At 35.5% G+C, this 17,306-nt stretch overlaps 1 protein-coding gene across 35 annotated transcripts in view; it reads right to left on the reverse strand.

Moving 5' to 3' along the window:
- Positions 1–17,306, reverse strand: part of MYT1L (myelin transcription factor 1 like) — a 331,277-nt gene that overhangs the window by 58,480 nt on the left and 255,491 nt on the right. For 34 of the 35 annotated variants that reach the window (XM_080588548.1, XM_080588526.1, XM_080588539.1 and 31 more), the window contains 5 exons: positions 15,639–15,729; positions 13,276–13,383; positions 9,870–10,081; positions 3,848–4,095; positions 1,375–1,611 (listed from right to left, as the gene is read on the reverse strand). In XM_080588548.1, the coding sequence (XP_080444674.1) occupies positions 1,375–1,611; positions 3,848–4,095; positions 9,870–10,081; positions 13,276–13,383; positions 15,639–15,729 (896 nt within the window). The remainder of the gene's footprint in view (positions 1–1,374; positions 1,612–3,847; positions 4,096–9,869; positions 10,082–13,275; positions 13,384–15,638; positions 15,730–17,306) is intronic. The other variant, XM_080588549.1, reaches the window with a different exon arrangement.

The following is a 17,306-nucleotide window of genomic DNA, read 5'->3' on the forward strand; positions in this document are numbered from 1 at the left end:
TAGAACAAGTCAAAGATGAAACAGGAACAATCTTAACATCTGCTCACAGAATCTCAATTTGGGGAAAACCTCAATAGATCAGTGGAAAATTATAATTATATAATTTATAATTAGCTTTATTGATGTATTCAGAAATTCAAAAGCATGCATTTCAGGAATGAAGTGGCTGAATGCATTGATTTAGAGATTCCTGAAGATGGTGCTATAAACACCATAGTAGAAATGTGATCTGCTTGCTCTGATAAACACTTCATACTGTATGTTTTACCTCACATTTCCTTAATAATGACAGATTTCCTAATTTCAGTGAAATTAATAGCAAAACTGTGACTAACACTGGAACTAGAATGTATTCAGTATACCTAGTGAAAATGCCACTTTATTGTAAGTTTCAAAGGTAGGGAAAACAGATTTAAGTTTTAATTAAAATAGGCAAGAGATAAGTCACACACAAATAATTAGCCTAATTTTATAATTTATACCATGAAAACAAAACAAAACAAAACAAAAACCAAAGAACAATCTACAGAAGTCTCCGAAAGTCCAAATTATATTGAATGCAGTATTGTAAACTATGACAGCGGGTAAGGGTTGAAGCTTGATGAACAAAATCAATTCAATTAAAACTTGTCGGCAGACTTTTTCAGTGTCTTGGCTCACACCAGAACACATCCCACATATTCTAAGTTTTAAAACATACAATAAATTCCCTAACTTTTTTTTATTTGCCTTTTCCATTTAAAGGATTCTGCTGTTGTCTTAGTATCTAAATTGAAAAGTAATACCAATTTCTAGTATACTTTCTTTGTATGTATTCTTGAAACTAAGCATTTCATTAATACAGGCCCTTTCACACAGAGTTATCAGAAGTGTGTCAGTAATCTACAAGAAGATTAGCTAAAATAGTTGAAAGCTTATATTATACTCTGCTGCTTTTATTTAAATTGATATCTAAGTAATGCATGCTTTCAAATACTCAGCACATCATCTACGGTTTTCAAATTCAGTGGAATATCTTGTCTTGAGAGCTGATTATCCTGGTATTGCACAGTTATGTCAACTTGCTTATATGGAATAGCATAATCTGGATATAGTGAAGCCTCTTTACTGAAGAAAATATTTGTTAACAAGATGATGCTGTTTAGAAAACATGATTCACATTCATGGTTCAAATGTTGTCTTATGGAACTTAGTCACAGATCAGATGTGTGCCAGCATGATATATTTCTAAAGATTAATTAGCAGAAGTCCTTTTGTAGAAAACCACATTTTTTATCACCTATTTATTGTTTCCTCTTTCCCTCCAATTTTCAGAAATGCAATGAATTACAGAAAGTAGATTGCAATGAGAACTAATAGATGAAAAAGACATACATTAATCTCTTTGGAATCATCTTCGTCTATCCTACTGGGCTTCATTTTAGTGTAGTCCACTGGCAAGTCCCAGCAGTCACCCTCATTCAGTTGGTAACACCGGTTATTCATCACAGCTTGCCGTTGTGGTGACATTGGCTCCAGTGGTGTCAAAATGGTACAGCAACCGTCTCGCTGCCTCTGCTTATTCATGCTCAGATCCAAGGTCCCATTTTCATCGACTTCCATATCAGGATTCTGTTAAAATAAGAAAAATATTGTTAATTCAGCTTCACACTATTAAACTGCTAAACTGCTACCTCTTTGTGCTCTTCAGTATATATGATTGCCTAGCAGAATGATAAAACACTTTTCCATTCCTGAATAGATTGTAAGCATTGAGCCCCCTCCCACACATAGCATGGTGCTGTTACACAACATTAATGCTGTTCAAGTAGATTGCTTCCTGAATGGATAATCTGATGTTTGGGGGAACAGGATATGAGTCTTCATTACACTCTCCCGCCACCCAGAAAACAGGTGCAAAATTTGGGGTGAAAATTAGAAATATCTAAAGATATTTTCTTGTTGTTGTCTTTTTGTCCTTGGTCTACTCTGTGACAGGTGAGTATCTTGAGTATCTGTGAGTTAACATCTGCATAATTCTTGTTTCCAGTCCTGTCACCTGTCTGGGTGTTCAGAGAAAAAAAAAAAATCTTTTCTTTGTAAACTACCCAAAGAAGTCCTTTTGGACACCATTTGGCCATGTTTTAGGAAGAGAAAATGCCTACAAATTTCACAGTTCCTTCACTGCAAATGCAATTGTATTGGCATTTTGTATACTACCCCTTATAATCAATAAATTTGGGTAAAGGAATATTTGTGACAATTTTTGTGGCAACTGAAGTATTGTGAAATTGTGAGTACAAGCTCTGACTTTTCCCTTTATAGAAACAAACAAATGTTCTCTGTTTTATTAGATGAGGGAAAATAAGACATCTTAAATGAAAATGAATTTTTAAAAAACTAAGAACAAATAGAATAAAGGTGCCCACAAAGAATCCCTCATCTTTTCACAAATGAAACACTCCACAAGAAATTTGGTTTCAAAAGTGGTGTGAATGCTACTGACTCCTCATATGCCTAGCAACTTTCTCTCAAGTAACAAAAGCACCGTTAATGCAAATCCCCTTTTTTTTTTAATAAAAGGGTCTTGATCCCCTCTTAAAATCATTTATTCAGTTTTGATATAGGGTGAAACATTAGGAAAGAGGCCCCTTCTGTTTTTGACATGTAAGACAATAAGCATTTTATTCCAACTTTTTCCACAGCATTGATACAGAATACAACTGTATTTTTACATGCCAGAAAGAGGTTTCCCTCTTATACAGTATTAAATAAATGAATGTAAAAAGAAACATTTGAAAACAAAATCATGAACCATTCCAGGTTAATATATGTTTTATTACTAATACCTACTGTTAAGGGTTTAGTTTGTTATGAACAATCTACAGGCTTTGCACGATGGGGGCAAGAAAACCTTTGTCTATATGCAGAAGAACAGAACATGTCTGCCATCTCAGAAGCTCTGCTATAAGCACAATAAAAATGTTTCCTCTGCACTGCATCTGTCTACTTAGCCATCTAGTGGTATCCTATATGTAGCACCGTACTGTTTGCTGGTACATGTTAAATACTCATTTTCAACAGCTATTAGAGTCAAAATTTAATGTTTGTAATTAAAAAATGAATATTCTGCTAACTCTTTAATGAATGTTAATAGTGCACTGTTTCTATATATAAAGCTTAAAAACAACATCTATCTTTTTTGTCTCTAATTCTATAATATATTAAAACTATGAACATACAAATCATCAGTGACCCTGCACTATTTTTCAGCACCTTTGAAGTCACCTGTACGGGAGAGTTTATTGTTTGTTTCAAATGTCTTAAGCAATGACTTAAGAACTGCAATATCACAGACACACATAGCATACAAGTACCATAGATTTCTTTTTACTAGATCTTACAGCATTAGGTCCCATATATGACTTCTAAATGAAATTACATCATTAAATCTTAATACTTTCATAAAATGTATGAATCAGACAGTGTTTGGCAAAAAATTCTTTAGTGCAATTAAGACTACTTAAGCAACTCAAACATCTTTTATAATTATAGATCTCACTACTAAGAGACAAATTAAAAAAAAAAAAAGAAAAGGGAGAAGAGTGAGTACATGCTATCATGCTCTCAGTATAAGCAGTTTATATACTGATTGGGATTTCCTGAGATACTTGTGAGCAATCTCCTTTTTTTTTTTTTTTTTTTTTTTTCTGCTTAAGAGAGCCACCACATTATGTTAATTTTGAGGAAAATGAAAAAGAAAAAAAAAAAAAAGGAAGATGTGCTAAAGCTATTCTTTCTATCAGAGGCACAAAGCTAGTGCAGAAAAGACGAATCTTCATCAACAAACAGAATTACTGATTTTTACCCTCGCACAGAGATCCTGAGGCTTAGTGGAGAGGTTCTGAGGCATCTCCCTGCAGCGGGTTGAGAGATTCAGAATAGCAGTAGCAGCCATGTGCGCTGCCTCCATGTCATGAGTATAGTCAAAGCTGCTCTTGCTGCAGGTACTGCTGGCACTGCTGCCTCCACCACAACTCATATTGCTGCTGCTGCTAGGGGCATAACTGCTTGTTGTGCTGCTGGTTGGACTTGAATTCTTACAGTAACGTTTAGCTGTGGGAAGAAATATGACAAGGATGACTCAAAAGAACTAACATTCCGCATAAGTGAAGAGAAAAACAAATTGCTGGAGGTGAAATTTATAATGAGCAACAAAACCATCCCCCCCCCCAAAAAAAAAAAAAGCAATAAGAATGATGGCTGTATTTCTTGATTTTTGTCTATGATTTTATACGCTAAATATGTGAGTTTGTATGAAATAACCTTCTGCACAAATCTGTATGATGTGATCATGAATTATTCTGACAAACAGGCTGGATTTAGAAAAGAATAAAAACACAAAGAAACACTGCTTTTACCCCACGTATACAGTCAGACAGAAGGTAGGATCTGCTCAGGTCACTCAGTTTTGTTAACGAGGGCCAACATAATGTTACCATAACATTATGGGACTTTTTTCATAGTTACATGAGCAAATGTAATTGTAAGGCCTAGACTCCCCAGAGCTACTGGAGAACAAGCCCACTATAAAGCTAATGGGCTTGGGTCTCCAGACCAAAGTGCTAACCGTATGTCCTTAAACACTTCATATTTAATAACAGGTTCTTCCTACACCACATTAGGTAATTAGCCATCAGAAAGGACAGGAGGAAGAGAACATGAAAGTAGAAAGAAGGTGGATCCACACCATGGATCTCACATAAGCAAAAGCAGTGGCTGTATAAATGGAAACAAGTGTAAGTGAAACAACCCCATCTTCAAACATCTCAAGTGCCTACAAATCTGTAAAAACAATACAGGCCAAAGATACTCACTCCTGCTTGCACTGAGGACAGAGGCACTCAGCTGTATTCTGGCTGACAGAAACCACTAGCGCGCTGACAAAGCTCACTTCCATCCCATTTAAACACAATGCAGAACAGTTGCTGCTTATAAGAACTGCTCTTTGCAGCCAAACGTATTACAATAATAATGCAAAACTGTCCTATTAGCCCACTTATTTCTTCAACCTTCTTCCCAAATTAACTATTTAAAAGCATTTCTATAAAATGCAAGAAAGTGTTGTCTGTTCTCCTAAATCTAAAAGTTTATGTATTTTCATGTAAAATAAAAGTCAAGGTCAGAGGATACATACATGGATATTACAGTGACTATTTCCCCTTTAGAGAGAAACATATACTGCAGAGATCATACCATATAGCACAGTATAACAATAACCAACTAGCATGCTGATTAGAGAGCTATACAAAAAAAGGTCAGACCCTAGCTAGAGCTCTTCTGTGATGGGTTCCATTTAAATGCCAGACTCTTCAGGTGTATTTGTCTGAGCAGACATACATATAATAATCTGCTCCCATGAGCACAACCCATTTGTGAACCACAGGCTGCTGTGGTAGGCAGGCAGGGTTCAAAAGAAGAATCTGAAAGCAAAATATCTCTGCTAGAGCTTATGTCATCCTTCTTCTTTCTCTACAAAACTGAAAAAATCATGGCACTATTTTTACTGTAAAGGAAATAGCATTTCACTTAATTCATAACAGATGGAGTTTTCTCAGGAAAGCCACATAATGCACAGGGTGTGATTTTTTTTTTTTTTTAAAGTGAAATGAATGCTAAACATTCATCACTTTTCTTTGTTTTGAACACATAGTATCACTACTCTAGCAGAGTATCCACTAATAATAAACCTGTGAACAATTTCTCCAGAGTTTCATCTTTAATATAGTAGTCAGTGGTGGTCATTAAAAATTCAGCATTTATCCATTGTTAATTTGCAATGGTATCCAAGACAGACAAGAATTTTCCTATACTTCAGGAAGAAAATAATTGAATAATTCAGTTTTTACTGTGTTAACACAGCAAGCACCCTGTACCGCTAAACTTGTCAAATTAAAAATATCTTTTAAAATTCATATGAACAAATACGACTTCTGTTACTAGTAAAAAATGTTAGTCTTCTTATAGGAAGTCACATTTAAACAAACATAAGAGACATGCTATATGGGAAATCATATATATAAGAATGTGTGTTAAAGAAAGGGAGGGAAACAGGCAGCTTTATAGATAAGACTATCCACCAGAAACTCATGCATGCTCTGATATGGACTCCTCTGTGGCCTTGGTTAACCTATATTATCCCTTGAACTCATTTTCCCTATAAATATAAAATTGCTTCTAAAATTTAGTTGTGCTGTGGTTTACTTGCATAACACTTTGAAGGTGTAAAGTGCTATAAGCATGCTACATGATTGTTAGATTTTAGATTACCAATGATTTAAGCAAAACTTGGAGAGAAATGGCCATGGTCATTTTAAAATTACTGTAAGTGTACATTTTAAAACATGTCACATAGCCCGGTCTGTTCATTCCACATTAGTTTTTCAGGAGAAACAAAGATGACTAATTCATAATGAATTAAATCAAGTCCATCTCTAAGGAAGGGAAAACTACATTGTTTCAATACCAGGCAATTCTGCTTGCTAGTAGACCAACTCTGTGGCACCAGGTTTGAAGATCTGCAGTCCAGGTATGCTTTATGATCCAGCAGTGAAACCAAATGTGGAAAATGCTTTTCCTGTTAAATAATAGACGCAGCTGCATATCCATCCAGCATGCTGGCCTCCCACTGGGCATGCCTAGGGACTGATTACAGAGAACCTCTCTAAGTCTACAGGCTCCTCTTGCTAATTAATGGAGGAGTGGAAGAGATCCCAACAACTTAAAGGACTAAACTCAGATATTTGGTATGGAATTAAATTCTACCCAGCCACCCTCATCCTCAGTATTGCCTAAACATGGAATCTGTTACATAAATTAATTACAGTTTCAATATGTTTTATGACTCACAGTGACAGATTCATCTCACCTAATTTCAGGTATCTGACCTAGTCATTACAGGCTTTCTCTAATGGCATGGAAAAAAATAGGAACTTTCAGGTGATGATTCACCTGGTCAGTTTTAAATATGTACTTCAGGAGGAGATGAATTGCATCAAAGAAGCATCATGGTGAAATGAATCCCACCCTTAGTGTTTTCTCAGTGTTTAAATAGAAGGTCCCAGTATTGTCTGTGGGATGAGAGGAGCTCCTGTCATCACCTGAGAAACTGGAACAGTTGCTATCTTCTCTGCCTGCTGAGTCCAGATGTTCTTATCTCTGCTGCTGTATACCATAAACCCAATAAACCCAAGATGTGATCCACCATGAAACTGTTATCAAAGACAAAGCAAGTCCACAAACACAACCAGTACTTACTCCTAAACAATTATCAGAGCATCCTATCTCACAATATAATATATCCATTTTCTTTTTCCTTTTTTTTTTAATAAAGTTTACTGAAAAAAATCAAGAAAATAATCCAGAGGAACTATTTATGTTCATGTCACTCACAACCATACACTGTTGAACATATAATCCCTTTCTCTGATGATGAAAATACAATGCTCGTTTACAATTAAAAAAAAAAGATTGAAACATGAAGTTATTGATTTTTCATATCCTTAGACTATTTGTCTCATCTTATATAGTCAGAAAAAATAATCTGCTGCTTACTTACAAGTATTCCAGATAACTTTGGCTTCCTTTCAGCTTTTTCAGTATGACTTTTCAGAACTAAATCTGTTCTTATATAAATGTGTTTGCTGACATACATAATAGGTGTGCACTCTGTACCTCCATAATGGCTTTGGCATAATTTATTTTACACCCGACTATAAAATCAGCTAGAAATACTGCAAAATTTCTTGTGGAAAAGTGGCTCTTTTAAGTGAAGTGACTCTTCCTGAAATCACCTTCATATTCAGTTATTTCCAGTAGCTACCATCAAAATCCTTGTCCCATTGAAAGTCAGTGCCAAGAATTTAGTTAATCGTTCTATGACTTTAGGTGATTTTCCTGAGGAACTTTAAAGCCCTTTGCACATTTAAGACAAACATAACAGAGTGGCTGTGTAATAACAAATACAGGGGGATCCTAAAGGTTTCATGAATATCACTGATTGGGTACAAAGAAAAACTCAAATGATGTTCTGTGTCTGAGACCATGTCAGCATGGTCAAACAGTACACACATCACTTGGAAACAGCTACAGCATATGCCACCTGCTGCAGAGCCAGTGATATTGAGCAAATCCATAGGAAATTTGCCTTCATTTGGCAAACAACCTGCTCCAGCTGTAATGGGCATTAACTGTTCTGAGTACACAAGAACAACATATACTTGCTGTACCAGCATGAATCACATGTATCAGGGTCCCTCAGTACTCTCGGGCTTAGATAACGGAGCAGCGAAACAATATTGTACAAATCTAGACAGATTAGTAAAAAGATTGGATAAAAGTAAAATTTATTATTATACTAATTTATGTCAAAGGAAGATGAGAGTGTAGAAAGACAGTTAGATGTAGATCACCCTAATCTTTCATTATTTAAGGCCACTGTTGAACTTGTATTTGATGTAACATGTATTTTTAAGTTCTGATGATTTGGAAAAAAAAGTGTAATTTCTGATTCTTTGCTGAAATAGGGTCTTAAATGAGAAAAAATATATATTACTTGCTTAAACATCAGTAATTTGATCCATAAATATGCATATCCACAGATTCCCTAGCAATACACTGATTCTTCTGCAAGAGTAGACAGAACATACACACAAGAGTTGATATCTCATTTTTTCTTATATTTACCTTATATCATTAGTTTACTAAGTGCAGTTAGAGCTACTGCATTACCTTTAATAATGTTCAAGCTCTTATTCTGACAGGCAAATAAGATGAGTGTATGAGAGAAGAAAAAAGGGCATTTTTACTCAAAAATGTGTTGCCTTTCATAACCCTTCTCCTTTCTGCTATAGTGGAAGAACATGCCTGTTGATTCTATGAGAAAAAAAAAATCCAAAATATCAGAAATATGAAGGCAGGATCTGTAACAATATTCCCTTTCTCCACTTACCTACTTTTGAATGTCAGAACCTGCATTCAGATGTCAGCATAAATTGTTCTATATAGTATATTTATTTCTGTTTTCCTAAACAAAAATCTGACACCTGCTTGAAATTTCCTATGGTAGTCTGTGAGTAGCATAAAATATTCTAACAATGACAACAAAAAGATAAAGGCACTTTATTATTATTATTAGATTATATATATATATAACTTGTATTGCTCTGAAAAAAGCTACAATCCAACTCCTCTATTCTTTATGATGTAGTTCATTTTTTTCCCCTAAAAAAATCCTCTTGCCTGATGGACACCGTTGTCTTCTCCTAAACTGAAGTCATGTTTAGTCTAATTTTAAACATATTACTTATGTGAGGTTTTCCAGAGAATTCAACAGGTGTATTCACAAGGACAAAATGAACAGAAATGCCTCATTAAATAAGTAGCAGTGATTTCTGAAGTGCAATGAGATACAGGTTTTCCACTTCCACGTCCCCATAGAGTAAGTATGTTATCTTTATGAGTTACCTGAACTACTGTACAGAAGTGAGAATACTAATGTGACCCATGAGGCCAGGTCTCCCAGATGGCAACATAACACACTGCTCCTGCACCACAAGAACTAGCTCTATTATTCAGCTTTTATTGCAATCTCAACACATCCCAGGAGCTTAATAGCTGGAGGTGTTCTTTTGCCAGTGCAACAATTGTGAAGCAAGAACCGAATAAAACAACAGTTTTTTAAAAAGCCTTTAAAATATCTTACACATGACAGCATTTCTCATAATACTATATGAACATGAAAACATGTCTTAATTGTATGATGTTTACATATACAACAACAAGATTAACTGCAAACTTGTCTCTCATGTATAAGAGTGTGCACCTCCTACCATCATATCCTTTGGGGGATATATCTCTGGATTGCACCTTGGGAGCTATGGCTCTCTTGCCATAGGCATGGTTGTCATAACTGTTATATTCAAACGTAGTCTTAGAGTATTTCTCTAGTTCCTTGGCCAAGTTGGAGCGGGGTGTGGTGGTGGGGACATTGTTTCTGTAGCCATACTGAGGGATCTCCAATTGCTTAACAAAGCACATGGGCCTAGAAATTAAAGATATGTAAAGTTTGTTAGATGCAGTTCAGTTTAATGTGTTTGTGCATAATTTATAGTTCAGATTAGAAAATCGTAGTTATTTCTTGTACTCAAGAGACAGCAATATATTATTGCATTTGCTTGGTTTGGTTATTTTCAGCAGACAAACAATATATATTTTCTTGAACAAAACCTAGACAAAACTAATTCTAATACCTCTAAATGTACCCTATACCTATTTTAAAATTCTGTTTTAAAATACTTCAGGGTTTCCCTTTCCCCATGTAATTGCATCACATAGCAAACATTTTCTCTTTTGGGAGGTGAAGCAAAAAGGGGTAAGTGGACCGACAGAAGAGGTTTGGACAAATTCCTTTAAATGTCAAAAACAAAAATTAGAAGTGGAAGCTCCGTTTAATCAATAGAGTTTCCTCTAAATTTCTTTCAACAGAGTTGTACTTTGTTTTTCTGTATGTTTTCCAATGGAGTTAGTCCTGTTTCATCCTGTTGCATTCTTCAGTATACAGATCCAGGTTAATTTTGAGAAATACACACAAGATTCTCACAATCTCTGTGGACTTTGAGCCGCTGCCTCACAGGTCCTGCTCACCCTTAAATGCAAGGTTCTGGCAGGAGCTGCAACTCTTGCTACACAGATACACACATGAAGGAAGTTTCTGCGAATTAATACAGAATAAAAATATCAGCTAAATTTCTCTTTCCTTTAGGGTCAGAGAGGATAATCAGGAAAAGCCCCAACTGATCTTTCAGGTCACTGAAGTAAGTTTTGAAATAGTGAAGGAACGCTGTAGTGAACTCCTCCACTGTCACGCTGTCTTCTGCATGTGGACACAGAAGTCATCAGCTCTTAATGTATAAATTAAGTAAATAAAGGTCAGATCCTGCAAGCTTTACCTACATAAGAAAGTGTTATATAAATGGATCATAGGAAGCAAATGCTACACAGTGATGCACGTCTACCTATTGCATTTAGCAGGAGGTAAAGATGATGAACAACACACCTGAAGTGCTTCTGCTGGAATCAAGAATCATATCAAGCTTGTTTTTTTATTTCTTTTGTTTTCTGTACTGCATTTATAAACAGAGGAAATAGAAGGAACATTCACAGGATCACAAATTCAGTCAAGACCAGAAGAATCATCATGCTGGCTGACAAAATGGGATGTGATGTCTAGTAAGAATTAAGTTTTGAATATAATGTTTTTTTTTTTTTCTGAAAGAATTCTTTTTCATATAATTTAGTCAGGATATGTATGTAAAGATCAGCCAAAAAATCATATTATTCATACTATTCCCTTTGACTTATGTATGCTCATTTCTTTAGAGAGGTTTCCCTCCAAAATACAGGGTGCTCATGTATACAATGAGCTGATATTAATAGTATTTTAATCCTACCTCAAGATAATCTACACTTATCTAAAAAAAATGCAGTTCAATTCCTGCACATTCAATGCAAATCCAAAATTTCTACAGAACAGAAGTCTTATGAGTTTGACTTCTTTCAAAGAAATTTTAAATGCAGGTGGGATGGAAACTGGCATGAAGACAAATATTCGGAATTTATTCTTGGAGCATCTCTGTCTCCCCATCAGACACCTGCATGTAAATATAAATAACTCCCAAGTTCTTCATCTTAAATACTTCAATGACTTAATGGTAAAAGGGAAAGCAGGAGATAAGATGAAAGCATTGGGTGAACTGCCTATAAAATTTGAAACACAGTGCAGACTCGCAAGCAAAGTTAAAACTGCTATGCAACTTCGTAGGGAGTTTGCCAGCAAACTAGATGAGCTTTTGAGTAGTTGCCTTCTTTGTATGGCATCTGACTTCAGTGACTTCTTTCTAATGAGCAGTGTTAAAAACCACTGCATTTTTCATTTGCCTTTTCCAATAAGTGAGAAACTATGTTATTCCCTCAAAAGACCTTTTTTTATTAACAGGTTTTAAACAATCTTTCTCTAAGAAAACTGTCTGGGATGCTACATGAAAAATAGCATAACCTGAATTAGGGACAGTTAAAACAAAGCCCATCAAAAATAATCCGAGGAACATAAAAAAGGTCAATAAGCTCTACAAAAAATATTCTGCAGATGTGAACCATAATTCTGTGTTCTTAGGTTTATTAGTGTTTTTTTGAAAAGACCATCAAGATTAGATGAAGTTTCAGAGAATATGCAAAGAATAATGTTGTTAATACAGTAGAAAATTTTCATTTTAAGCTACCCTATCAGATTTTAAATCTAGAGGATAACCAAATACTAAGAAACCTACAGGATCAGTAGGAAATTCTGGAATCTAAAGCTGTGGCCCTTCCTCCATGTTCTTCACAACAGCTGAGAGGGATGTACCTAATCTAGCCCACAAATATCTCAGTATCCATGGAGAAATTCTGCAGCTCTTGGGGCATCATCAATATAAGGCTTGTAAAATCATGCAGAAGTCTAGTCCCTTTACATGTATCCTTCACACTTCAGCTCCTTAGAAACAATATTTTTTCCACCCACATATCTCAAAAGAAGAGACAATAGCACAAAGCTGGATACAGCTTTGGATAAATGCAGAATCCTATGTGGATGAAGAAAATGGGTATAATTATGTCAAATTGGTTCAAGGTCCTTCCCATTAAAAAATTTAGGACAATTTTTCTCTTTCCATCCTTCCTGGCAGTGAGTGGGGAAATAGACAAAGAACTATATCTGACCTTATTTTGGAATCTAAGCTACACACGTCATTTTTCCACGTGTTCTGTCAAAAGGTCTACTATCGTTTTGGTAATGCAAATAGGGCTTCTGGTTTAATTTAAACTGATATTTACTAGTAAAAGCCTGCTGAAAAAACCAAGACTTACCGGTAAATATTAGTTTATTCCCAAAAGATACCAACTTTTTTCACATTGTTCTTAGACTTTGCACTCCAGCAGTCATCTTTACACCAAACAATGCCTAAGACAAAAATGAGCTTTTCAGCTTTACATGTATTTGCCAAAATAATTACCAACCCTCCCCCATGTAAATTGAGTGGGAAATATATTCTGTGAGAATTGGATCCAGAAGCCCTAATTCTAAATCTTCTTTAAAGGAGATATATATGTATATACAATGTATATAAATATAAATTCTCAGATTAGGTGAATGTGTGATGAATTCTGCATAATAATAAGTATTATAGTGATTTCTAATACCTTAAAACCCGATCTGATGCCTGGTTTGATTTTGACACATCACAGTTCTGATGCTTCTCTTGAGCTTTAGCCAGTTTCTCTGCTGCAGCAATAGGACATCCAGAGAGGCTGCAATTACAGAAAGGAAATTTAATTGTCTTGTCCTGCGTAGTTTCACATTATAGCACTGATCCAATTACTCCTTCTCCTCCTTAGCCTGCATCAGGAAGAATCTGAAGGAAAAGACTTTCCAAAAGCTTTTTGGTCATATGTATTTTCTCTAGACTTCCTTTCTTCTGTTTTCAAAGTTGCATGGTAGATCTTATAACTGCTCTTCTTCTCTGACTGTATATGGGTAGATTATTTATGGATGTCAGCCAGTGAACATACCAGTAAGAGAGGAGAATATACCCTGGAATCTACTGTGCAGCTCTGTTAGCAGACTTGTGACCTTTACACATCTACAAATGTTGCCAATGAAATGGCTGCTGAAGATGATTAAATGATAGTACCATTTAGGCCAAATTTTGTGCTGCTTCACACTTCATTCAGCTCCATTAACTCCAATCTTTTTGCAAGGCATAAAAATGAGTGCAAAATTTGGCCTAGGGTCTCTAAATCTACATCTCAAATATGTTATGCTTAGTGTTTGTTCATGACTTTCAAGCACTAAGGTATGTTTCCTAATAGTAGATGATGTAACATGAAAAGAAATTGCACTTGAATTAAAATTCAGTTAAATTTGCAAATGCTGTACTACTGTTAAAGTGACTAAAATATGCCTGATTCTTCTGGAAAAGATTTAGAACAGTGAAAAACAAGTATATTGATGCCAGCAGATGGTGCTCTTAGTAAAGTTGTAAAAACCTGTGACCTGACAATGGAGGGGGTCCTTTCCTTGTCACAGTCTATCGAACACTTATGTGACCGCAGCTCTCTGTGTTCTCCACAGGAAAAGAAATTAAAATGAAAGGCAAATCAGCGCATTCCCAGATGTTCCTTTCTCCAAAGGGAAAAAAAAAAAAATGAAGCAGAGCAAAATGCCCCAAAAGCTGCAGAAAGAGGTGAGCACAGACTGCAGACTGCTCCCCTCAGCCCTCCCTCATTGTCCTAGATCTGCAGAGGGGTGAGAGTGCTCTGGAGTCATACCGGAGGGCAGCTGCTCTCTATTGACATACTCTTCTTCAATCATCACCTCTAATATTCTAGTAGGTATCCAACCAAAATTGAATGCTGCTTTGAGCAGTAGTAAATCCCCAAAAACCTTCTCAGAGATTTTTGCAGCATCTAGTAGCAGCATCACTACAGAGAAGAAAGGGGTACCCGAGTTTCTTGATGAGGTACCCACGAGAGTCCAGGAGGCATGTAAGGGGGGCTCCAGTAACCCGTAAGACTGAACATCCAGCACCTGTGTAATCCCTTAAGCCTTCATGTTACAATTAACAGTAAAAAAGGAATTAAATAATAGGAACTTTGCATCCTTTTACCCTCTGCTCACATTTCCTGGATTTTTTTTCCCTAAATTGTAAGGAAATAAGCAAGACCTCATTATTTGAGGAAAAATTATGACATACTAAAAGTTATAGTAATTTTTTTTTTTTGGTGACAGAATTTAAAAGGCAGTGACATCCCTTGTATAAGAATCTATTATTAATTTTAGGAAACTATAGAAAAGTTGTATTTTTTCTCAATCTTCCTTTGTTTGACTATTTATATTGAGCATTTTTGGCTTCTAATTTTTTAATTTAATGAGACATTTTCATAACGTTTCTTAATCAAGCAAAATTCTACTTTAATTACATCTGAATAAAGACTTGGGGGTTGACACTAATTTTTTTTTTTTTTTTGAAAAGTTAACTCTTACAATGTCTGTGTATTCAAAACGTTGTTTCTCATGTATAAGATATCATTTTTAGGGGTAGAGTGGAATTTTTCATGTATTGTAAAATAGTCTCTGAAGAGAGTGAAGTGTGAGGACAAGAACTCTGTCCTAGTCTTGATGATATTGGCAGACTCTTCCTTGTCCCTGTGACAGAGAAGTCATACCATTCATTTTGTATCACTGCTAATACCAATACAGAAAGAAAAAGAAAAAAAAACAAAACACACACCACACCCAAAAACCTAACAGATGATTAAAATGTCTTCTGTGAATCAATTCATCCATACTGAAGCGAATGAACACTTGTCCTCCCCAGAAAATGCATGAAAAAACTCTTTACTCTTTAAAGCAGATAAAGCACATGAAGCACCATCTGTCAATCTTAGAAACAAAACAACAGAACACACACTCACACTTCCCCCCCAGCCAGTGGACTGCTAGAAGGGCTGCAGTTCGGAGGCACTGTTCCCTCTAGATTGGTGTCCAGTGATGGCATCCTTACCTTCGGTGGGAATTCCTGTTGCTATTTACGTGGCCCCGGCCTGTGCAGCCTGGTGTAGGACACTTAAGAACATTTTCATGCATGGCAAGAACTTGACAAGGAGAGTAAGAGAAAACAGCAGAGTATGAAAACAAGAAAAAAAAAATCAAATCCCAGTATATATGAAATCATTTTTAAACAAAGCAGGATTCATTAACAACCAGCATTCCTCAAAATACATGTGACACACATAGCCAATAAAGCCTGATGAGGAAAGTACGTATTGTGACCCTACTCTCTTTAACACAGGGCAACAGTGGAAGTTAGGTTACAGAACCTATAATCAAATGTATCTTCAGTGCAACAGTGAAGCAGAAGACTTCCAACATCTTCTTCATACAAAAACACTGAGCAAACACCAGCTCAACAGTAAACTGTGAGCTAGCAACAATCCAATGAAAAAATATGGACTCAAAAAATTCTTTCAGGAAATGCATGTGCTCAAAATATACAGCTTTATATACACAGTATCAAACTCGAGAATGAAAATCTGCTCTCAAGTTATACTGGTAGAACACTGAATTATTTTAAATATACCTCAGCACAACCCTGATTAGAATTTGATACTAACTATAAGACAGTCCAATTGATCTAGGGCTCAGTTCAGCCCACATCCACATAGAAATACCATTCATGTCTATATGACGAGCAGAACTGGTCTTTTTATTTTAACTTGCATTGTCCACAGATGTGAAAATCGCAATGGATAGATTATTATTATTATTATTATTTTAAAGACTGAAAACTAAAAAAAAAAAAAGCAATTAGAAAATGAGGGATGGTGGAAAACAAAACAAAGCAAACAACAACAACAACAACAAAAACCTTTGTAAAAAAGAAACAAGTGGTACAAGCTTAAGCAAATAATCTGCTTTACATCTGCATCCATTGCAAACTGAATGGAAAATTTACTCCCAAAGCTGCTCAGAGCAACTCTTTTTGGAATCATAAAACTCATGCTATGAAGTGCCAAATTATTAAGAGCTTTTTGGTAACACTAAACAGTTTTGTATGATGTGAGACATATCTGAATCCATGTCTCAGAGCTGGATTGGCAGTATACCACTCTATGGAAAGAGGCTATCCAGCTCTTACAAAGTTCCAGTTTTCTCATACAAGAACTAGTCTGGAAGCCTGTATTTAGTTCTCACTCAAAAAAGGTTCTAATAAAATCAGTGAATTCCTTGACTGAGTAAAGAACTGAATAAAAGCTGTTCAGAGACTTGAGAAATTAACCACATATACTGATTAAAAGATAACCATCATCATCACCCCTTCATCAGTGTACTAAAATATGTATAGATGCAAAAGCTTTACTCTGAAATTCCTACTGTTCAAAGCTGTTCTTGAAACATGCTTCACAAGGCCAACATCACAGGAAAAAATAAAAAGATGAGCTCACCTTTTTCATTTTATTAGGTACAAGAGCATGCAAACAGTTTAAAGCTATATTCTTCTTTGATTTACAAAGTCTTCTAAAGAGCTTTTTATTTACCATTTATAAAAATGAGAGAACTTTGAGCAACTGAAAAAAATATTTATGCTTCAGAAAATTACAGGGTCTTGCAAAGGAGAGAAATGAATCTATCTGTTCTACGGTATTCTGAGATCGACCAAGATGCAGCAGTT

Source organism: Anser brachyrhynchus (genome assembly GCF_964034855.1).
Source record: "Anser brachyrhynchus genome assembly, chromosome: 3".
In the NCBI taxonomy this organism is placed as follows: domain Eukaryota; kingdom Metazoa; phylum Chordata; class Aves; order Anseriformes; family Anatidae; genus Anser; species Anser brachyrhynchus.